General features: G+C 37.2%; 1 protein-coding gene across 1 annotated transcript in view; it reads right to left on the reverse strand.

Annotated features, from left to right (window-relative positions):
* The window catches only part of DROSHA (drosha ribonuclease III), a 68,198-nt gene that overhangs the window by 15,919 nt on the left and 27,784 nt on the right, over positions 1 to 24,495 (reverse strand). The window contains exons 14-24 of the mRNA XM_085304348.1: positions 23,048 to 23,172; positions 19,511 to 19,610; positions 16,332 to 16,439; positions 13,247 to 13,354; positions 10,872 to 11,010; positions 10,133 to 10,193; positions 8,040 to 8,099; positions 6,164 to 6,263; positions 3,322 to 3,424; positions 799 to 869; positions 36 to 80 (exon numbers count right to left, since the gene is read on the reverse strand). Of these exons, the coding sequence (XP_085160474.1) occupies positions 36 to 80; positions 799 to 869; positions 3,322 to 3,424; positions 6,164 to 6,263; positions 8,040 to 8,099; positions 10,133 to 10,193; positions 10,872 to 11,010; positions 13,247 to 13,354; positions 16,332 to 16,439; positions 19,511 to 19,610; positions 23,048 to 23,172 (1,020 nt within the window). The remainder of the gene's footprint in view (positions 1 to 35; positions 81 to 798; positions 870 to 3,321; positions 3,425 to 6,163; positions 6,264 to 8,039; positions 8,100 to 10,132; positions 10,194 to 10,871; positions 11,011 to 13,246; positions 13,355 to 16,331; positions 16,440 to 19,510; positions 19,611 to 23,047; positions 23,173 to 24,495) is intronic.

The following is a 24,495-nucleotide window of genomic DNA, read 5'->3' on the forward strand; positions in this document are numbered from 1 at the left end:
GCTATGAAATTTATTACAGAAAGGGACACACTTACTTGGAGTGGGTGTAGTGGATAATTAAGCCATACATCCCGCAGGTCCTGCAAACATTGAGAGATGCCTTTAATGCTCAAGGGAGTCATTTAACAAATTCCACAGTACTAAATAAAATGTCATTACTTGAAATACTGAACTATTTCAGATGCTGACTCTGCTTATTGTAAATTCAATAGTGCTGGCAAACTAATTTTTAAAATCGTGTATTTGCTGTTCAAACTGCCTGTAGTTCTTCCAATTAGCTTGTGTCAAGGAAGCAGAAAAATCCTTGAACCAAATAAAAACTGGTTAGAGAAGAAAAAAAGAAAAAGATATGTTTAAGCCCCAGGTCTAACTTTATTCTCTACTCCTCCTTTATAGGAAGTTTGATTTGACCAAAAGCCAAGATTGAAAAACAAAAYATTTTGTATTCCTTTATTTCATATAGTCTTCCTTCATTACAAGCAGTGAGTAAACACTCATCTGAAGTTTTAATGTGCTACAAAATACTTTTATTTCTAATAAAGTTTGTCCTTCCACAGATTCACAGGCTATAAGGAAGGAAAAGACTATATAATTCAACCTTCATTGCTGCCACATGTATTGSTTCAGCACTACATACTAGTTGCTTTTTCCCTCCTGAACTAATGCAGTTTGCTGTCCTAAACATGCCATGATACATTAAATTTCTAGGAACTAAGTGCAACAGGTGCATTCTTGTTCATTTATTAGTCTTAAGTAAAACATTTTCAAATGGAGTCAAGTCATAAATTATATAAATACCTTGTCATTAAAGAGCAAACGTCCAAATAATTGTTTGGCTTCTTCTAGGCTCCCCTCTAAATAAACAGCTCCTATATGAGGGGACCAATAAATCAAATGGCAGAATGCATTAGTACTTAGAAAATTATTAAACACAGAAGTCAAAGACCCCTGCCTTCCTCACTTCCAATATATGTATTTTTTAAAAGCATGCCTTCTATGGTAAAAATCAAAATAGTAAATCCAATTTTCTGAGAAATTTAAGGCATATTAAACACTAACATAAAATCAATGGTTGTAAAATTCATAGAAAAAGCCACAGTTAAATTAGTGATAGAAGGTGATATGCTCTAAGAGCAAAGTTTAAGAAAATTAGTCTAAAAGTGACCTATTTCTAAAAGTGGTTTCCAGTAATCAGCTAACTACACAATATATGTAGACAGTGACAGTCATGAAATAAACCTCAACAGCCAATGAATAATTTTCATTTATTCTGTTTCTTCAATAACATTACATCCTGCATATAAATCTGACAGTATTTCCCCAATATTATAATAATACATTATCTGAGTTGAAACCTGCATTTCTCTCCATTTCTAGGAATTACTTGTTCTACAGATAATGTCTCCTTTTTTCCCATCACTAGCTCTCCATATGGCCTTTAGTAACAGATTTTACAAAACTCGTGCTAGCAGGTTGTATTTTTTGTGTATATCATACTGTATCTGCACAGGCACTTCTAAAATAGAGTATCAACACCTTGTCCTCTGATTCTCTTTACAAAATGGCTTCTGAAATCCTAATATTAGTCCTTGTAAGCACAGCTGTATAAAAGCAAAGAAAATACACAGCTACATGAAGAACACAGAGCAAGGGAGTTAATATTCCCAAATATAGGGAGAACATGATCTGCCTCGCTGTGCTCTTCTTCTCTCTCTCTCTTTTTCTTTCTTCCTTTTTTTTAAAAAAAAATCCTTCTGATTCTCGCAGTAGGTCAACTACTCTTTTTTGATTCTTTGGAGAATGGCTTGGGGGTTGTAAGAATATCTTGCCGGAGGCATGTTATGAGAGCACAGAATTTTAAGCAGGTACTAGGCAGCCCTTTAGTTATTACTTTCATTGCAGGGAAAAAGCACTAGTTTTGTACAAAGGTTCCCAAGTAGGAGCTCCAGACCCCATATATACTTTTATTACCCCTTCACAAACTCCCTGCTTCTAGCTGTGGCCCTAACAAAACCTTACTGCTCTATTAACTTCCTGAGCAACTTCACACTGGAGGCTAGACAGCAAGTCTGCTCTCTTAGCAAATCTCTGTGTCTGCCAGAAAGTCCTCATCATCACATCCTTGTCAGGCTGAAGTATATGAACGAAGTCATAGATACAGATCTAGTGTTCTTTTTCTGTTTTTTATTTTTTAATTAAAGATCAAAGCACTCATGGAAAGCAAAACAGCATTAAAAAGGCAACTCTTACTTCTTGATAAGCTGAAATGCAATTTGGCCCAAGGCAGAATGCACAGAACTGTTGCCATCTAAGCAAACTGTGATGTATTTTCAAAGAAAGATAAAATGCTTTAGGAGGCTGTGTAGTATGTAAAGGCCTGAATAGGGCTAAGATACTCCTGTAGTCAATACAGTAAATTCAGATGCATGTAAAGCTGAATCACTGAGATTTAGCTTGTTTCATGTATTCAGTCACATTAAGATTTATAAAAATATGGTATATAAAATAAAACCTGTGTGGCTSTAAAACCTTATCTCCCTCCTTTCCTGCTTGCTGATTACAACTGCAGTCAAGCATTTATAATTTCTTCCCCCCAAATAAATTCACTGATTGTCATAGCCAATCACTGATCAGCATTACAGTGTCCTTCAGCTAACTTGACACAGCTTCCCTTCACCCTCAGCTAGACAGTTTTGGTAGCTTTATTATAACAGCCATGGCATATTGCCATATTTTCTCTTTGGAAGGAAAATACAGAAAACCTAAAATATTTACTTAGCAAACGTCATGTTTAATTCACAAAAAAGTTACCAGGGCACAGAGAAAGTAGGCTGGTGGCTTGGTTAGGAGTATCTGGTGAATGCAGAAGCGACCTGTAGAATTGAAAACTTGGGGCTAATGTGGGACTCCACATTTTGCAGGTCTGTGCAAGTACTATTTATCGGAAGCTACRAGCCTCCACTTTTGTTGCCAGGCCACGGTGAATGAACTGCTCTTCCTCAGAGGACTGCCCGGGGCTAGACACAGTGACATGAGGGGCGCAGTCCTAAGGTGACATGTGGAAGCGCCATGCTATGACACCACGAAACAAGTACATCAGGGGAACATGCGAGGCAGGAAATGRAAGGTGAGATTTCGCTTTAATACTGCACACAACAAATGTACAGTAGGTGGGAAAGGACAGGGAAAATTTAAGAAGCTTTACTATCCCTACCTCTATTAACCCTACTCAGGCCGGGGTATACCTGCTCCATCATCATCAGTGCTCRGCATGGGCACAATAGCACACAATGTCTGCACGCACAAACACATACGCGTTACCTATTAGGGCTTCAAAACAGTTAGCCATGGCGTGGCGGAGATCTGACTCCCTGCAAAGGTCCGGACCATGAGCATAAAGCATAAATCGATCCAGTTCCAGCTTCTGCAGAAGACATGAAAGGATTCAAAACCAGGTTTATAAAAGTGCAAGAGTTCAAGCTCCTGCCACTAGAGTTCAGCTACATTATGACTATGCAGCCACAGGGCTCGAGGGAGCCCAAAAGCTGTGCTCCATACAGTTTCAGTGCAGGCACAATCTTTACAGCTAAAATTAGAACACTTCATACTAGTTTACTAGAGGAAAGCAACAAGATTTGGATACTGTGGGAAAGCCAAAACCCATTACACCAAGGGTTTACTGGAAACCAGATCAAAATATGTTAGTAGTGAGATCTAGGAATGAGTTCAAGAGCAAAGGTGAAGCGGTGATAAAGCAGCACAGGTTGATATTGGTTGGATAGTGCAGTGTATTTTTTGCGGGTGGTTTGCCCTCATGCGATTTGCCTTTGGAAATCCTGAAGGAACACTCAAAGGGAAGGAGTCATCACCGAGGATAAAGACTGCATCAACGAGAAGAGGATGAAGTAAAACAGTGCGAAATGGGAACGCTGGTGGGCCGAATCCAAACCGCATCCAGCGCCCCCCTTTTAAGACTGTCAACAGGTGACAGTGACAGCAGCCTCTGGGCCCCGAGGGCAGAGATTGATGTTTTAAGCCACAGTGCCACCTAGCTTTCTTTTTTTCTTTCAAACGTACATCATTAACATTCATCCGTTTCCCAAGCTATAATTCTGCTTGCCAGTTGGCATCACAGGTAGTGAGTCAGATACGTTATATAATATATGATAATTCTGCTATAGAAATGCATGCAAGAGATACCAGCTTCTCTATGTATACATCTTTCTGACACAAAACCATTAATGGGATTTTTAAAGAAGAGAGATTTGCGCATCTTACAAAATTTGTATGAGAATAGGTTCTTCCCAAATAGGTGTATGACCAATTTCTCATTAACTTTCAACTTCATCCTCCTAAAGTATACTTTAGAAGTAAAAGTGAAGAAGCTAAGGTGTTTGAGATGTGTGGTTTATAGGCACTTCAAATTGAAAAAAGAAAAGCCTTCAGTTTTTAATGAATAAGAGCCTACTCGTTGCTCAGAATACAGGGAATTACCACTTACTATGTTGTATCACACTCTATACAGTTTAGGGAACAACTATTTAAAGTCAATATCAAAGTCAAAATTCCCCCCCCCTCCAATAGCTTAACTCTTTCAGGAGCTTGCATCCAAAGTATTTTGCATACATTTCACATCCCATACTTGATTGAGACACATTTCAGATCATTTTTAAAACTTCTGCTATAAAGCTCTTAGAAGCTATAGAAGTGTGTCATTTGATCCTCACCTAAACCAGCATCCCATATGCACAGGAGGAGCTGAGGAGCTGAGAATTGGGCTGCGGAAGCAAACTGAATGCAACGTGACACTCCACGCGATAATGGGGCGAAAGCAGRAAGGTCATTTAGGATACACAATAGAGAGAAAGGATACCTTGGGAAATCAGGAACATAGAGAACCCTCTAATATTTACAGCTATATCTAATATAAATAAACACACTTAAAACCTGCTGCAATACAGCTAATCAAAAAATGCCCACTTACAATGATAAAGGCTGGTAACAGCTTTAGGAGTATATTAACTTGCCTGATGCAGGTTTTAAAATGATAAAGCAAATTGAAATGTCAGGCAGTTTAATACTGTATTTATAAACAAAGCCCAGATTGAAATGTTTTCAATCAATTCATGTCCATYTATATCATTAAAGAAAGCTCTGGATCAAAATGATTGTGTTCACTGCCTACCTCTATACTTCTCTTGAGAACTGAGCAAAAAGATGCCATGTTAGAAATTACATAGTTTCTTCCAAAGTCTCAACACTGAAGATAGATACATATACATATATATAATATATATACATATATACATATATATGTATATATATATATAAGAATTACTGCATGAATACAGTCAGAGAAGATTAAAAGAGCACTTGAAAACTATCAGTGAGTGAGTGTATCTTTGTGTGCATAGCCTAGCACATTGTAATAGTAAGTCTTGGGCTTGCCTTTTCTTTATTTTTTTAATTAAATGCTAGCAAAACTAAATCTGAACAGAATATCAAATCATCTATGAAAGTAAATTACTCAAAATTCTGCATTGTATGCCCCCTCAGTATTACATAGAAATATAAACAGTCTATGTTATTTACAGAATTAAATAAAATTCAGAGGGATCTCAAATTTTCCAGTGCTATAAGCCTATTTTTTAACAAAAGGTTTTTCAATATATTGCTCTTTGACAGATCRCAGCAAATCTGAAAATGACTTTTCAGGTCAGAGAGTGGACAAAATGAGTTTTTTTTCACTTTCTCTCTACCACCTGCTGACGTTTTCTTCTTACATATCCTATCAGGAAGTCCTTCTATAAACACATTTTTTTTCCCATTGTCTTTCCACTATCAACTTCATTATCACTGCAATTTGAAATAAAATATAGAGATGCCTTTGACACAGATGTCCTAAAACCTTTCCTTCTGCTGGCAAAAAATTATTGCTGTTAAAGAACTGCTTTGGAGAAAGCACTAAGTCCTACCTCATCTTTAAAATCTACTATCAGCTTGAGTTGATACAGGAACTTGAGTTCCTGTATCCCAAATCCAGCTCTCAAAATATGGTGAAGACACTGATGTTAAAAGCAGACAGACCACTCAAGAAGCAACCCACACATTAACATCTTACCTATGAGTTTCAAACACAGAGATATAAAACAGAGGACTGTACCTTAGCCAACATGGCCAGATGTTGATTCTGTACAATGGCAGTGCGATATGTAGCTAATCCCCCTTCCTCCAGGGTGGGAAACAGGTAGTATAAGTGGACACTGGCAAAAAAAAAAAAAAAAAAAAAAAAAAAAAAAGATCCTCTCAGTATGGATGCATTTGGTTAAAAACAAATCACATGCACCTCAGTGGAAGGCTAATGTCCCATCAGATCTTAGCCGATAATACAACTTCCCCTCTCAAGAAGGCAACTCAGCTTGAAATAAAGTAAAGAAACAATCAAACATTAAAATAAGGCTCAGTAATATTGACCAGACRGCATGGGGAGCAGGGAAGGAAGAGTCCTGTCTCTTCGCTGGACAGCACATAATTTCTAAATCCCTACAATTGTGTGCAGTTCCCTTGTGAGAAGGTTGCTATCAGTAGCAATGGGTTCAGCAACGGCTGGACTTGGACTCCAAGAAGATGGTGAGGAATAAAGCACATGGCAACTGCCAGGCTTGAGGAACTCCATATCAGGGGTACATAGTGCTTTAAAATGAAACTACTGATTCAGTATAGACCACCATTTAGGATATTTTTTAAAAGTTTCTTACAGTGCTTTAACAAATACGTGTTCTCAAATGCCAATTAAAATAGCTTTTTTGTTTAAGAACAGTAATACTAACTATAAACCAACTGTACAAGGASGAAAACTGTAGATGGATGCAAGAATTTGAGAACAAGAATCACTGTAAATATTAGAGGTAATCTAATCAAGAATCATAACCACAAAAGCAGAATCCTGAAGTGAAGAGAGTTTGGGTAAAAATTTCAGATCTTAAACAAGTCCTTAAATGCTTTCTTGAACAGAAATGGACTTAATTAGTAGCTTAAATATTTTCTAAATTAAGACAAAATTTAGCTGAGCAAACTCAAGTGACAGGTGATGAACACTGACAGTGAAAAAYGCAAGACACTTTTTAATCAGCAAGTCTTCCATCTTCTCAGCCTGTACTTGTTCTATGAGGGAAAAGGCCACCTTTACCGACAAATAATCCTTAATTCTGAGTAGCTTATGGCTMGCTGAGGATGGATATACAAGGGCAATTTTTATCCATATCACAGACTTATTGTAAAGTTTCTGTTTTAAAAAAAAGAGACTACTCTCCTATTAACCATGATAAGAGAAAGCAACTAAAATGGATTATGGTCTTTGATAAGAAATTCTGAAATTGCTTTTGTGAGAAATGACACTTTTCAGCAAGATGTCTGCCACAAGTACTCAGCTCAGAGACCAACGCAGGTAACTTTTAAAGTATTCTAGTGTTGTCAGCTAATGTCAGAATACTCAAAAAAGACCAAAAGAACAATTTTTAATGAATCATGAAATTGTTGTTACTTCTAMATAACTTATACTTGGGCTCAACCATTTCATTTACATACAGATATTATGCAAGATACCTCTCTAATAACTGGAAATCTAACAACGCATTCAATATTAACAATAAATAGTCTTCACTGGCAACTAGAGAAAAAGAATGCAAAGAATCCATGGAAATAAAAAGACACACCAAGGATAACTTCTTTTAAAAATGGGTACAAATTCAACTTGTCTGTAGCTCAAATAGTAATCTCTAAAAACCCCAATCAACTTTAAATTGCACTTCATGAGACAGCAGCTCTAGCTTTTCATCTTGCAATTCAGTTTGTTGTATCATCAGCACTGGAAGAAATTTCAAAAGAGGTGCGTGCAGATGTGCAGCTCTAAATATCAAGGCCAGGACCACAACACAGCATACATCACAAAGCTTTATGAGCTGGATGGTAGGCCAGTAACATACAAATGCAATTAAAGAGAAAAGCTGGTGACGGTTGTTGAAGAATTCCACATTTACCTTGTTAAAAACTCCACCACGGCATCTCCTAGAAATTCTAAACGCTCGTTGTGATTGATCCTGAAAAAGGTATTTTAAGATTTACTTTCAGTTAAATAACACCTGTTGGTTATTTGCACAATGAAATTAGAACAAGTTGGACTTGCTTGGCAATCAGGCTGGAATAGCTGTTCTTGCAGCCTCCCCCACCCTCTCTGGGGCACATYCTTTCCAAAATACAGTAACGACTATGTGAATCATGACACTCAGGACTGACACTGCAGTTTGAAATTTCTGTATATTCTACTCTGAGCTGATGCCAGAGCTTAACAAATGGAGAGAGAAAATAGCATTGTAGATTGGTACTGCACAACGGACTACTCAGATGGGGTTTCTTTGTGCCGCAGAGGGCACCAGGTGACCTGAAGTAAATGACCATCTTTCTCGTGTGCGCCGCAGGGAGGGGGCACACAGTGAGCATCAGCACCTGCAGGGCGTGATGACTTTGCAGTAGATCTGCTGCTATGCCAGAGCAGACCTACATGGAATAAGTGTTTTTATTTTTCCTAGCACCTTTAAAATATAGCATGCAGAAGTGCACTATTCCCTATTCTCTGTAATTTCCTTTGAGCTCAAAAGAAAAATTACTAGAGAACAAGATGCATTCAAAGATACTCTAAAATTAGCAGAATCTTATTTTCCCTGTGTTTTCCTTTTCATAGCCGCTATTGTTTTTTTCTTCTATGAATGTTCCTGATTTTCCTTTGTTTTGCATAAAGTTTCTTTTCCTCCAAGCTCTCTGCCTGCTTATTTAACAAATGAGTAACAGGACACAGCAGCGAAAAAACAATGGGAGTTGAATTATGTCACAGAATATAAAAAAAAATTCTCCTCCACACCTGGAAGCATGTGAATAGTACCATTTTGACTTCACACATGTGACAGCAACAGAATCAAGGCCATAGCTACAGGATTTTTGTTTATCCAGTCGATCCTTCTCAAGTGGTTGACAGCTTTTATTGCAATTTGCACTCCCCTAGTAATTATCTAGTTTGTCTAACTTCTGCAATAGCAGGCCTTTGTTTATGGGCTGAAAGAATTCAAGTACCTTTGCTGTGTGAAACAATAAAGTGTGAGCAATTCCATAACTCCCCTTTGCAGAGGCATAGCAGAAAATGCAGATCTCTCAGAAGCAGTATTTTATATTTTTTTGTATTATTTTGTGGGAATTAACACAATTCAGCCTTATCACACATTGTCTTAAAAGAGCTGAAATAAGCCTTGAAGCTGACCTTCAAAAAAAAGGGCACAATCTAGCTGAAACAGCACTCGGGGAATGCTACGACAAACATTGGTTCAGAATTCAACCTTTCCGCAGCTTCCTCTGAAGTGATGACTCTTTCAAAGGTCCAGTTACAGCACTACTCAACTAATATACACTCTACCCTCTAGTTCACGCATTTAAGAGATTTCACACACTGCTGTCTCTTGTACTAGTCCTGTGAGCTTTGTTATTCATTTTGTCTAAATGTGGTGTCTGTTTGTATATATAAAACACACCTTAAAAATTACCGATTGGCACATGATTCCTAGTGGTTAGTTAAGGATTATTATATTTAAACATCAGCCTACTGTCCCCAGCTGTTTATGCATATGTCTTTAAATTGGAGCAGTATATCTTTCAAGCCTACATTCAGCATCACATTCATGTTAACCCAGTGCYACACTAGGAAGGTACAACTACGAGGGAAGGTGATGGAGAATCCAATCTATAACAATGGTAATAATAATAACAAATCTTATTTTTTCATTCTGCAGAAAGTAAAAGGTAGCCTTTTAGTCTTCCTCGTTTCAAGCTACCCAAGTAGGAACAGTAGAATTATCTGTTAAAAGCTTCTTCAGGTGTTTTCTGCAGGCACAAGCAAACATTTACTATGTCACAACAGAAGCATGGTTTCAGAAAAAATAAGACAATTCAAAATGACCTTCCATTTAAACTATTTGTTAAAGTTGTTGCTGATAGTCAGTTGGTTGATTTCCCTCCAAAAGATTCCCTGCTTGCAAACAGACCACACAACATGCTGTACAAACCTAGAGTCTATTATTTTCATTACCTGGAAGGAGCTGGATCGTCCTGTCCCAAACGAGACATAATATTTATCAAGGTGTTTATGCCTACAAATATAAACAATGTACAATTAAATAAACAACCACTAATTCAATCTGAATGGGCTCAGAAAATAATTACTTAACATGTTACTTTGTAATTGCTATAGACAAGATCATTCTGTTATTTACAGGGTTTACTTACAGCAGGTATAATCCTCACAGATTCTCTCTGCCTAACTGATAGCCTTCCCATTACAAGCTGCTTTTGTATTTTTGTGTTCAGAGAGCCAGATAAAAAGATCACCTTTGCATAAAACAGACATTCCAAACATTACACAAATAATAAAGTGTTCACATCACTACAGCTGACTATACTTCTAAGGGGTAAGAAGTACTCTGCAGCAGACAGACCACATATTTTCATGTTAGGAAGACTTCAGCATTTTCACAATATATTGTCCAGTATACTCACCATATTGAACAGCAAATTATATATAAAAAAAGCCAAAAATCAAATAACATAAAAATTCTAATTTATTATCCTTGCTTTTTGTCAGCTGTTCACTTATTGACTAATTTGCAAAAGCCAGTTATTTAGAAAAATCTCACTGCTGTCTTTGTACAACCTTCAAAATCCTCCATTAAAACAGTATCTCAGAAGAATAAAGGCCAATAAAACAATAACAAACATAAGATTTTCATACTGATTAACTGTGAGAAGACAGTAGTGGTGTAACTACACACCTTTTTTTCTCATGTGCATATGGTGAACTTTTCTGTCTCCATACTTTGGCTGTCGAATCCCACAGTTGGATAAGGAATTTCTGGCATGGTCCGGATTCATTCCAAAGTTTAAGTGATGGCTTGGATGAGTCATGGCAAGCTATAATGTAGCACATACAAAGACAAAAAGTCTTAGATGTATTTTTGCAAATGCAGAAAAAAGCTTAGAGTGGTAGCTAGTAAGTGTTATTTTTTACTTTGTAGAAAAGCTACAAAGTGATGTTGTCAATTAGCAACTTGGTTCCAGCAATTTAAATGTAGGATGTACTATTTCAGATGTCAGAACGAAGCAACATTTATGCCCAATCATCACTTTAACTAATTAACTTTCAACATTTTTTTAAAAAAGAAAGAAATTAGTTTTGAAGAAAAAAAAGTATGTACCGTCAATTCACCCTAGAGGTTTTGCTTACCATCTTTGCTGAGTTAATTTAAATACAACCATCTTTGCTGAGTTAATTTAAAAAATACACGTTTGCTTAAACATATATTCTTTTTAATACTGCAGCATGAATATTCATATTATAAATATGGACAATAAAGAGTGTCTCAACTCTTCACATACCTGACTGAGGTTATTTATATAATCAGTAAAAATTTCCTACTCCAAAAAATGGCAACAATAAACAAGCATATTATCTCTGATACTGTTATTCACAGCAGAGTGAATTAATTAAATACTAATAATTAATTAAAAATTAGTAATCTCAATATCTGAGGTTTGGAATGTTACTTCTAAAAATGTACAGGACAGGCATCGAGGGCTGTGAGCAAAGAAATGCCAGTAGCTCTCTGCACTCGTCATTCAAACAATGGCTGGGGCGTGCCAAAAGCAAGACTTGCAGAGAAGTTTTAGTTGCTAAGAGAATAAAATGACGTTCAATCAATGATAAGAACTTCCTTCAAATCCTTTTTAGCTATTCACTAATATTAATGAAGTTTGGCATAATTGCACATTCTCAGCTTCTGCTCCATCTGAAATAGATGACACACTACATCTTGTCAGAATGGTTAAATTAGCACAGCTCTTTGAAAAAAAAGGAAACGTGATGAAATAGATAAAATTCAATGCAAAATTATATATCTGATATTGCCTATGCATAATTATGTGACCAGGGTGTATAAATTATATTTAAAGTTCTCTCCCTTCCAGAACAAGTTGCCAGGTTTTCAACAAATATGCATAGGGATCGAGCATTAAAAAGTACATTTGTTGTAACTAATCATTAATTTGACTAATTCTGCCAAACTTGATTTTCAGCTTTCTTCCCTTTTGGATTGCAACTTGTGTTTTGGTTTACGTGTTTGGTTTCAACACTTCAAAGGTTTCTGTGACTGTATTTTTATCTTTCATGTTAAAAACAAAGCTGCCTGCAAATAACCAAGCTCTAAAAAATGCTCAGTGTTTAATGTAACTTTCAATAAGACAAGTCCTGGAAACCACCTTACAGAAAACAGAGGAACTATGAGAAAAGCTTATTTCTCAGTAAGTCTCAACTTATTTTATACAAAATATTTTTTGGAATGAAGCCTCATCTGCATACACAAACTGCATTTTTTGAAGTTAGGGAAAATTTATCTATCCAAGCCCCATCCACAGTCAGGGGAAGGAGACTGCATCTTTTGGGGGAGATCTGGGACAGAAGTGAATTGCCTCTTTGGAAGAAATGTAAGGGGAGGGGGCCAGTAGCACCTAGAGTTAGCCTTCTGGAGTCAAGCAATTCCAAAAATGCACTTCCAAAAATGACTGGTCATGAAACACATATGTATTTAAAACAAACAAGAAACTCTTCTCTCCAGTTCTTGGCTCTTGTTTGTAAACGTGAATATTTTGTCATGTTCTTGTAGAAAGCAAGAGCTGCACGGAAGTTTGCAAATTCCTTTGCACTRGCTATAAACTCAAAGTAAAAATGCAATGTTTAAGTTATTCTTTTTTGGAAAACAAACTACAAAAAGAAGTCAAACACATGGACTCATATGCAGAAAAATACTATATTCTTCACAAATATCCAATAAAAGAACCGACAAGGAAATAATGGATAATGTACCTGCCAATCTTTTCAGTAAGTGTATTTTTGTCTTTCTACACGTTACGGGCAAATCCAGACATACCACTGAGAAAACGTTAAGTGTGCACAATCAGATATTTAATTTATTTAAAAGACTCTTGGGACAACTGAAACTTTTAAAAGATCTGCAATGCAATTAATCGGGCATTTTCAAGTTATAGCATAGCAGCTCATTTCTATTACATTGTATAGGAAGCAGGACTATGCACAAGCTCAATAATTTTAGGAAGAAAAACCAGCAAGTCATTAATTTTTTGCACATCTTACCTGCAGCAAGCACCTGTCTCGAAAGGTGTAGCCTATCAATTTGTCCAAATGCATCAGACACTGATGGTAACGAATATGGTGGGTGAGGACAGGAAGCATCATTGCATGCTAAAAAACAAACAAACAAACAAAAACGTAGAAAGGAATTACAATAAGGAAAAGCATTCAATTTCAGTGTACAGAGGACTCACAGACTAAGTTATAAATACAAACACATTCTATTTGTCATAAACCCTGAAATCTACTCTGTTGTTAAACAACAACAACAACAAAAAAAAAAATCATAGCTTTCCATTCCTCATCAGCCAAACATTTAAGTAAATTAGATTTTATCCATCTGAATAACCACCGCAGGGAAACAAAACAAAGCAAAGCAAAGAAAATCAGTCTGTTATTGAGCTATCTTGAATGCGGTAAAGAGACATCGGGGCACCAGTAAGGTCAAGATTCAACAAGCCGTGACTGAAAACGACACTAGCTGCTTGGATCTTCCTATTTAATATCCTGCAGTTTTAGGCTAGTACCAAAAAAAGTCATTACTTCATTGGGCAACTCTTCTCCCCTGTCTGTGTGGTCAGCTGCAGAGGCCCCTAGGCAACCAAAACAGTCCCTCAGGCAAATACTGTTTATACTTAGCAACCAACACATGTGGTCCTAAGTTTGAGGCTCTGGAATACAAAGTTTTCGATTTTACCAGCTGCGGTACAGTGAATGAGGAATTGATATCTCCCTGGGAGGCACGCAGAAGGTCTTTAATTTGACTCTTGCAGTTACATTGACAAAGTGCTGCTTTCATGGCACTAAATACTTGATTGATTCAATTAATGTATGTCATGTTGGATTACAGCTATTTGATGTTTCTGATGATTTATTTATTTATCTCTTTATAAGAAACTGCAAAATAACATACTTTGAAAATTTTATTATAATGAAGAACGGCTAGTGATCAAAATCAGTTTCTGCTGAAACCATAAAGCAACAGGTCACAGGAGTTGGCCCCTAACCTTGGCAGCTGAATCTGGTTATAAATATGTTAGTCATTTTATTTTTTACATGTAATTTGAACTAAGTTGTATATTCTTTTCCTGCTACAGTTGATGGCACAAGGCAGTGGACTCTCCCAGTCTGCCCTCGGCTCTCCGGCAGTGCCACCATCCCCAGGGCTCTTGGGAGACGGCTGCTTCTTCAGAGCTGCCAGCATGATTGCCGAGGCAGTTGCTCCCTGACCTGAAGCTACCGAAAGAGCCAGGTAAGCTGAAATATTTAGAAATGCATCTTTTTTTTTCCTAACCCAGTGCACCAGCACAGCTGCTGAGGGCATACTGGAAGCAACACATGCAGYGATGAGCAGGGTTGACCACCTCTGTGGCGCCCAACCCTGCCAGGGTGCGTAGCTAACTTCTGCCCAGTTTAGTGGCATAAAAGAAATGCATTTCGCCTATTGGATAGTTTTAAATAAGTCTGACAGAATAGAGCCATTTTCAGTCTTCAGAACAYTTCTCTCACCCTTTTTCTTTCCCCTTCGAGTGGTTCATTTGCGAAACCATGAGGATGAATGTTATTACTGCTGCAAGGAACATGGAGCAATTCTAAAATACTAGGGCACTTCAGTGGCTTAAGAGTTTCAATCTTTTTAACTACAATGCTCCCAAAAGTTAAAACAATAATTTTAAATCACTGCACTTTAGCTCTGCCCACAGAGTTGATTTACATATATTTAGTGTTAGTATTCTTTATTCTAGGAAAAACAAATAACAGCAACGGTAATCTTTCATTTTATAGATACACAGTTTGCCTACTCTTGACCTCTCAAAAAAAAATCAAATTAAATGACTTTCATATCAGAACAGACTGGTTTAGATGTTATGGCTGTGGATGTGCACAAAAATGTGAAATAGCTCATTGCTCTTTGTTTTGCTGTTCTTCAACGGCAAATAAGAACATTCAATGAGACATTAAAATATAAATCATTGAAAGTATTACGAATAACACACAGAACTGTTTCAAAGCTCCTAAGTGAGAAATATACACTGTTGACTTAACTTGTAAAAATAAATACAGTTTACCACAAAAATGAGAAAAGGACTGTAAGTTTCCTCAGCTACATGAGAAGATGTTGTTCCATTATYCTCTTTCTTTGACTTCAAAAGCAATAGTAAAATCAAAATAAATGTTTTAGAGAGAAGGAAAACAATTTTAGTTATTGGTATTTCTCTTCTGTTAGAATTTCTCCTTTGGCTTTACCAAGGTTCCAAGATAATAACAGCGTTTTTAGCTATACCTTTTCCAAGTCACCTCGTATGTTTGTATTTCAAACTGTTGGGTTAATTAAATTTTGAGCATGTAATTCTTAATTAACATCTCCAAAACAATACCCAAAATATGACTGCTGTTTTTTCTAGGGTACTTATTCRATCTTTGCTAATAAATACATTATTGTGTAAAAAACGCACGTATTTTGATCATATTTACTTAACTCATTTGCTTGTAATTTGGAACAGGATCCTGCAGAGATATGTACCTTGGAAATATACATACGTATGTAGATAAGTACCTTGGAAACGTCATGCATATGAAACTTTAACGTACTTGAAAGATGCCTTTCTACTGAGGAACAATGCTTTTTAATCCAAAAGTTAGGAATCTTTTTTCTTTTGAATAAAGGCACTTGCCTTTATGCTTACCTTCAAAAAAAAGTATAAAAATCTCAAATTAGAAAATATCTAAAACAAAAATATCTAAAACTCACCCAGTCAATGGAAGAAGAAGCTCTAKAAGTTCAACATTAGACTCAGCCTTTGGCTGATGTAAGTCAAAGCTACTACATCTCAGATCTCCAGCACCAAACCACCCATTCCCAACCCCTCTTTTGTGGTAATCAACCACTTGGTGAGCCAATGTAAGAAAGTAGGAAATTAAACCTAAAAAACATCTTTCTCCTGTGGCTGCAGCAGTTCCTCAAACACACAGATCACGCTGAGGTAAAGGTGTTAATTTGGTTCTGCAGCTGAGAACCATCCTTGCAAGAGGTAAGCAGCAGTCACCAACAAAGAAAATGCATCAGCGGTCTCTCCGGTTTAGTCACCTGGCAGACATCAGAGCGAATCCCAGTCTTCCAGAAGCCCTGGCTGCTCAGCTCCACAGTCACCTCACGTCTCATTGTGTTCTTCTGCCGGATCTTCTGCAGTGCTTCCTACAGAGGGACAGAACMGGTGAGGAACCTGCTACAACACATAGGAGGATGCTCATGGTATCTGTTCAAGGTTCACTTTTGGGGAACAGTCTGTTTCTAAGACTAGCCCAAATCTTTTCACCACCAGCCACAAGACCCTGGTGGATGTTTAGTACAGCACAGACAGCAGCGGATTTTGGTAGGCAGTAGAGGAGAACAAAGGTGACTAACTACAGTTTCTGTTKCAAATGACATAAAATAAGTCAATCCTACTTGTATCTCTAGTATGAYACATATGCAAGTAAGTTAACATACTTAGTATGAAAGTTCCTTTCTTACCCCTATGTGCAAAACAGCATCTTCATTTAAGTCTGTCTGTGAGTATTTCTGGTTTGAAGTATTCACTAGGAGCAAGGAATTCAGCAAAGTAAAATAAAGCCTTTGTAATGGGATCCCAGCTACCTGGCAATAGCTCCTGTTCACCATTGTCAGCGGCCTCAGTCTGCAGAAGGAGTCACCATTCACAAGTTCTGGAGCCTACATCATGAAATCTACTCATATTATTCCAAATAAAAAAATTTAAATATTTAAAAGTCTGTTYTGCCTTGACCACAGAAGTTTTGCATTCTGCACACAGCTTATTTGCCTCTTTTAATTACAGCAAGGACATTAAGTTCCTCTGACCTAAACAGTTTTAAAAATTATTTTCTTAAAAACAAAAAGAAACAAAAGTGAAAGAAAAACAGCTAAAAAAAAGAATGAAAGAAAAACTGCTAAAATAAGTCATCCACAGATGACTTATTATCAGGCCATCCTCCTGGCCTGATTTTTGCTTCCAACACTGCTAAGCCTCTGGAATAGCAAGCTCCCCCATACCTCATGCAATAACGGTAAAAATAACATGCTCAGCATTTTTCCTTCTCGTGAACAAGAAACTTTCCAAAGCTGCAACCTGCCTTCTCTCTCCCTCTCCTTTTCACTGTAGGGCACGTGTTAAAAGCAGCCTGTTCTCAGGTCCCAAATCAAAGGCTGTGAGCACCTCTGAGCAGCGCCAGTGTCTGTTTTCTGTTCTGCAGGGACTCCCAGGATGGTTTCAAGAGACAGATCTATCCAGATGTAGATTCACCAGGCCTATTTCTAGGCACTCTCCTGAAGTGTCTAAGGTAGGAGGCCAGCTAGCCCAGGCTCCTTTTATATTCAATGAAGGGGGATAAACTACTTCAAAAAACACATCTCTTCACTGACTTCAAAGTGAACCTTAGGATAGCAGGCTCCTGTAAGTGCTCAAAGTTAGGTTAGAGGAATAAAGTCCTGAGACATGACTGTCACAAATAATATCATATGATCATGTAGGAATGAATGACTGATGGCAGAGGGACTAGAAACATTTATGGCATTGCACTCCTTATGCATTGTTCAAAACTTGTGTTTGGAGATCGTGCCACTGGGTGTTTTCTGAGACAGCCGCTAGACCCACCGGTAGTTGCAGGCTAACTGGCTCGGGAACACTCCAGTATTACTCATCAGGTGTAATTCATAATCGTGAAAAGCCCACGTGCCAGCCAGGTGCACCCAGACGCTCCTATTAAGCTACTGACACCTCCAATGTCACAGTGCATAGGTTATCCTTGCATAAAGCTTTTACTTCAGCCCTATATATCTCTCTGATGGCAAGTACTTACTTGAGAAACCCATCATCCTAAATAATACAGTCTAGGAACAAAACTCAGAGCACTACAATAAGTGATAAATACCAACGGAACATTTTTGTTTTTTGTTAAAAAAAAAACAATCATCCTTCTATACCCAGTCCACTACAATTTTACAAATAAGTCATCCATTAACCACTAACAAAGAGATGTTCATAACAACGACCTTCCTTTCCACTTGATCTCTGAGTGTGGAAAACAGTAGCAAAGATAAAAGTACCTCCTTTAGGGACAAAATCTGTTTGTCCTTAAAATGGTGGCACAAATAAGTTTCAACATTGTGGTTCTTCCCATTTACAAAGAAAGTTGAGAGGTTTGCACTTATTTAATACTGGCATACATAAACTGCTAATTAAGCCCCTTGCTCATGCAACAACACACTATGCTTTACAGTAATAATAAAATCATGTGCACTGTCAAATAGACTGAACATCTACTGCAACCACAGCTACAGAATTAGCAAACTGGGGAAAACTCAGAAAAGCACCTGGCTTTGTAATAAATAAATAAATAATGCAACACCACTGCATTAAATTTATTCTGTACCAACAGAGTTCCTGCCTCCTCTATTTATCCTTTACAGAAGTTGTCCAATTAACAGTGCCTGCTAGATATGCCACCAGACAAATGCAAAGTTTCAGTCCAGGTTGTTAGAAGATGGATATCTCAGAGCAGGTTGTGTTAGCCTCTATTTAGGTGACTTTACTTATTAATTTTAATTTTGTATTGGTTGAGCATCTGCACTCAGGAACTGCTCATCACTTTGGGGTAAAAAGACAGACCAATTTTAACACACACCTCAATTGTCATTAAAGGCTACTAAAAATAAAAACAACTGGATGATATCAACTGTTTTTAAAAAAATCCCTTTCTAGCAAGACTGCCAAACCTTACCTTCCATATATTTAAGAGTTCTGTTGTTTCTGTCTATCAAAGATCTTTAAGAATTTCACTAACACTGCCTAATAAATTACAGTTTAAAATCTTGCTCAAGTCTGGCATTTTTTTTTTTCTCAAAAGAAAAATGTTTAAATGTTTATGAGCCACTTAAAAGAGCTATCTGAATGAAAAGTTCTCACCTATACTAATTCCTGGAACCATTAATGGCAATGGCTATAAAGATATTGTGCTGTTATGGTCCTACAATGATCATTTCTATAACCAAGTTAAAAAAAAAAAAAATTTTAAGGTAATGGGAGTGAAGAAAAGGAAGAGAATTCTGTTCACTAACAGGCAAGGATAAAAATAAAATCACTGTAACAGCTTGAGAAGAAAATCTTTTGTGAAGGATTTCAATTGTTTCCATAAAAATGGCAGTCATATGACTTAATTCTATTCTGTATTACTGTGCTTAATTATTGCTTACAGGAAGGCTCACTGTACCTCTCTTTGCGATAATTTCTGTTTATCAGCCTGTTTAACTTTGGGACTGTTGGCCAGCAGGTGACGCAGCTTCACGTAACTCTTCCACAGCTTTTGGTATCTGAAGGACAAAAGAGAAAACAAATATTTTGGTTAATACAACAAAAAACTCCTGCAGCTTGGCTGTATGAACATCTCAGCTGCCAATAACATATTTACATGCATGCAGATCTTCTACGGGCATCTTTTCACTCTAGAGAAATCTCAAAGCATTTTCCAAGAGCGGTCGCAGCGTYGCTACGTCTGCCTCAGAGCTGCGGACGTGGCCTGCGGCGCGAGGCTGGGACGGCAGAGCTSAGGGCAGACCCCAGGTGTCCCAGACGCCCACCTGCCCTCAACAACGGGTCACCCCCACGTACTGAAAACACTGTGATACAGCTCAATTTAGACACTGCAAAAATCCGAGAAGCGCATGTTTTCAAATGGTATGAAAGCTCCCCCTTCTCGAAGTTCACCTATCACTCCCTGAACAGAAATAGTAACTTTTTCCAAGAAGTGTCTGTCCTACATTGGCTGAAACACATCAGTGCAGCACAGGGAGCAAAGCTCTGTAGGCCAGGTGCAACGGGCAGTCATTCTGTGAACAGTGAAATAACAAAGTTTGAATCCCTATGGATTCGTGCTGAATGCAGTCTGCAAGCAAAGCTTCTGCAGCGGTTAGAATATAAGTTTCTGCCTTCTTCTCTTGCTGTAACCGTCTACCYGCTTCATACCTCAAGGGTGCCTAATTGCACATGACCCGAAACAACTGCACTTCCCCCTCACTGGAAGTTCCTCTGCGACGTATCACCCACCTTTCCCAAAACTTCTAAGCCCGCACCCCCTTCGTAGACTACAGCCCACCATTGCATTTGGCTCCAACTGAATAAAAGATTCAAGAGCTGCTACGGGAGAACTGCCCAAGAGAGTCATGGCAYGAACCTTGGACCCTCAGGAAATAGGCCTATAATCATAAAAGAATCATAAGCTACAGAACTTTTCAAGAAAACCCACAAAAAAGCAGACTTCTAATGGGAAGAAGGGAATTTAGAGGTGGAAAGAAGAAGTTTACTTAAATGCTTTATTTTCTTTTATTTTCATTACAAAGAGATACTCTTCTGCACCATCTTAGAATAATAGTTTTAGTATGAAGTTGCCACATCAGTGGCAACCCATTAAATGGAGTAGTGGCTACTTTACTATTTCATATCTTTCCAGCACCCCACACTCAGACACATGCATGCGTGTACACACACATGCACACACGTCTTCTCTTATTGGCATTTTCTCATAGCTATTTCTCCACATCATTCTTGAATGTGTGCTCTTCATCTCTACAGATTTTCGTGTCTTTTGAGTTTACAAACACATCTGACTGGAATGGATAATCCATAGACTTTACTTACGTCTATTCTCTGCATTTCTGCAAGCTTTCTGAATAGCTTTTTGTAGCACATCCATTTCTTATGAATCTCCATTCAAAGAAGAAAAATGAGATAACCAACAAATCAACCAACTAAAGAAAAGAAAGCCATGAGGAAGTTTCAACCCAAAAAATGAGAGAACCAGAGACTATGAAGTTCAATATAGATTTTGCTGCTGGTACTAATATGGGTGGAACCAACTCTTTTATTACAGTGAAGATTGAGGAATGATAAACAAATGGACAACAAAAACAAAAATAGCTTACTGAACCTCAGCAAGAAAAGACATGCTAGAGGAAACTCTTTTTCTAGACACTACACRTTACACACATACATTTGAGTTAAGCCTGAAATTTATGATGGCACCACAAAGGTCTTCCACAAAAACTACACTGTTACTTCAATAAAAGAAGCACATCTAAATTTCCTATGCAACTTTTGAAAAAAAAATCATTTAAGTTTTAAAGTTAATAATAAAAAATGTGAGAAGAATAATCTTTGTATTTTTGTGCTGTCTTATATGCAAGATACTACAATTTCATAAATATTAAGAAATTCAGTATCAAAACAAAGGCAGGGATGTATTTTCTTATACTCTTTGGTCTAATTATTCTCCTTTTGTGGATAAGAAAAATAAAGTCATGCCCAAAGTGAAAAAGAAAATGTACTGTTATTTGGATAGGCCTTTTTTATTTCCCAACCCTAACACGTAAATTTAAATTCATGCACAAGCTGCTTCTCCATTCTTAACCTATCAAAGGTATTTCAGAGGAACTGAAAGCGTGCTGAATTTAGTAAAATCAGTATTGCTGAGTTTGAAGGCCAAGAAGGAGCAGTTTTCTCTAAATGAAAAAAAAAGAGCTCCTACATACATCCTTGACAACCACAGGAGYGAACAGCTAGGTAAAAATCTGCTGATGATATAAAATTATTCAGGGTAGTAAATTGAAAGTTCACTGCAAGGAGTTGTAGAACATTATAACAACATCTGAGTGCCAGAAAATGGCAGATAAAATTCAACATCATTAAATGACTCTGGAGAAAAATGCAAGAGGAGAAACAAACACCTTAATTGTGCATGCACAGAGAGGGGCTCTGTATTTCTGTTATCATTCAGAAAAAGAGATCTTTGAATTATTGGGAGAGTTCCCTGAAAATATGAGCAATCTTTAGGAAAAGGACTTATGAACAAAAAGTTCCAACATCCTCTATTATGCCACTATACAAATCCATAGTGAAGAAGTATCTGCTCTTCTGCCTGAAGCTCTGGTTTCCTCACTGCTCCTTCCCTATGTTCCTCCCCACCCTCCCTCTCTATATAAGGATGGAAAAAGTTTAGAGAAAAGTGTTAGCGATGAAAGAGTTTCCAAGCTAGGAGACAGTCATAAAAACAGACAACTAAGAAGGATATGACAGACTGCAAATAAGCATGAATGACATGAAGAAAGCAAATAGGAAATAGCTATATTATTCATTATTAGATATAAGACCTGAAGAGCACCTCATAAAATGATCAAGTAGCAGCCCTGAAATAAATGAAGATCCTTTTTCCTATAATGCACAATGGTCATGGGGAAGTGACTATCTGCAATCTTCTGACTGTCAATAGCACAAATAGGTTCAGATAGTGATTTGAGAAATTCAAAGAAGAAAGGTCTATTTATGGCACGTTAATTAAAATGACATATCCTTTAGCTCTGAAGTCCATGTGCAACAGACCTCYGGAGGTCTGAAGAAGTGGGTTTTTTTGCCTTTCCTGTTATACTATTCTTCTCTTAAAAATCCATCACTGGCCACTGAGAGAAACAACATGGAGCTAGAGGAACCTTTAGTTTGATCTAGAAGAGCTATTCTCAGCTAGAGAAATTTAATATTGCTTGTGTGTGCATATTTACTCCAGAAAACTGAAGTTTACAAAGGAAAATCCTGAATTTAACCAGTAAAACAAATTAGACCTCATATTCTCTAATTTACAAAAGCCATAGGCACTAAGCTTTTCATCAGACTCTATAACCACATAAACAAGCCCTATGTAAGCCACAAATAACAACAGTAATGAGTTTCTGAACAAAAGATTGAACGAGAAGCATCTTACTGAGGATCTCCAGCATAACTGAGTTGAGCAGGTCGTATCCCAAAGTGGACAATAATGGGGAAAGTAATTACATCAGGATTGAACTGTTCACGGTCCAGTTGATCAATACGAACTGAGCTGGGTTTCTAGGAGGAAAACAGAATTCACCTAATTAACAACAGTTTCATGGAAAAGGTATTGCCTCTATCTAGCCCATGCTGTCCAGGAACCAAGAAGTAGCAAATCTCCAAGCTTATTAGAATAAACATAAAAGTTATACTATAATCAATATTTGRCAATGACAGTGACTGAATCAAGATTAACTAACTTGGCTTTCCCAACAAAAAAAAAGTCAGTCTTTTTATTTTCATTTTACAGTCAAGAAATTTGCATTTTGTCTTTTTCTGAGAACTTAAAGCAGCTTTCCCTTGACCAAACATCACACTGGAAATAAAATCAGGAGTAGTATTCTGGCACCCAAGCTCCCACATGTCTGAGTAGGTGAYAAGGATCAGATTACCTCTCTAATTTTAGTTCTGTTCTGGATTTCCATCATAAATGAAGCCCTTATTAGACCCATTCAATCACACAGACTAAATGGCATAAAAACCTGTTGTGCCACTTTTTAAAAAGGCTCCTAGGCTGATGTGTATGAGAAGAAATACAATCTTGTATAATGAGGAAGACTTTTGTCCTCTTCATACTTCAAAACAGAAGTTCTTTTTATAGTTAAAAGGACAGTGTAGAAGGAGACAACTTTCACTTCACCTCTAAAAATGCAGAAAATGGGTAATTACTCATCACTGCCRAAGACCTGCTGCTTGCAGAGTTCTTGTTTGCTTACTGAACATATTTAAAAACTCAGYTGAAGGTGCACAGTTTGTCTCCAAATAAATATTTTCTCCATTACTTTKCAAGCTGCTTTGTTATGTACCTACTTACTCCCCACTATGCAATCAGCTGGATGAAGTCAGTATTTTCTGCTTGTTTAAAGTTCCAGAAAAAGGGCATTACTTTTGGTTACCTGCACCTCAAAACTGTTAATTTAGCATTGAGACTTTCTCAAAGACGAGTTTCAGAATTTCTTACAGAAATTCTTCTAWGAAAACAACACAAACCATGTCAAAGAACAAAGCTTTAATCCTTCAAATCACTTTTGCAGAACTGTTTACAGAAAAAAATTTCTGTAAACACAGATAAATGAAGCCAATTCTGGAAGAAAAGGTAAACCTCCTCAGGTGGCCAAACTACCCATCTACTGCTGAAAAACTTATCTAGAACTTTGACTTTTCAAGTAGAGAAACATTTTCCAAGGGGAAAAAGGCTTACTAACTTCCCTTTTGACAGGATGACAAAAGACAAAGTTTCATCTACCCAACTGATTAAAGAATAATCCAAGATTCAGTTTGCTCATGCAAGCTAGTGAAAAAAAGAGTAAGTTTTCCACACAGTGTTTCCAATAAAAAAGG

This window comes from Rhea americana, unplaced genomic scaffold (genome assembly GCF_003343005.1).
Source record: "Rhea americana isolate MKP2758 unplaced genomic scaffold, rheAme1 scaffold_207, whole genome shotgun sequence".
Classification (NCBI taxonomy): Eukaryota; Metazoa; Chordata; class Aves; order Rheiformes; family Rheidae; genus Rhea; species Rhea americana.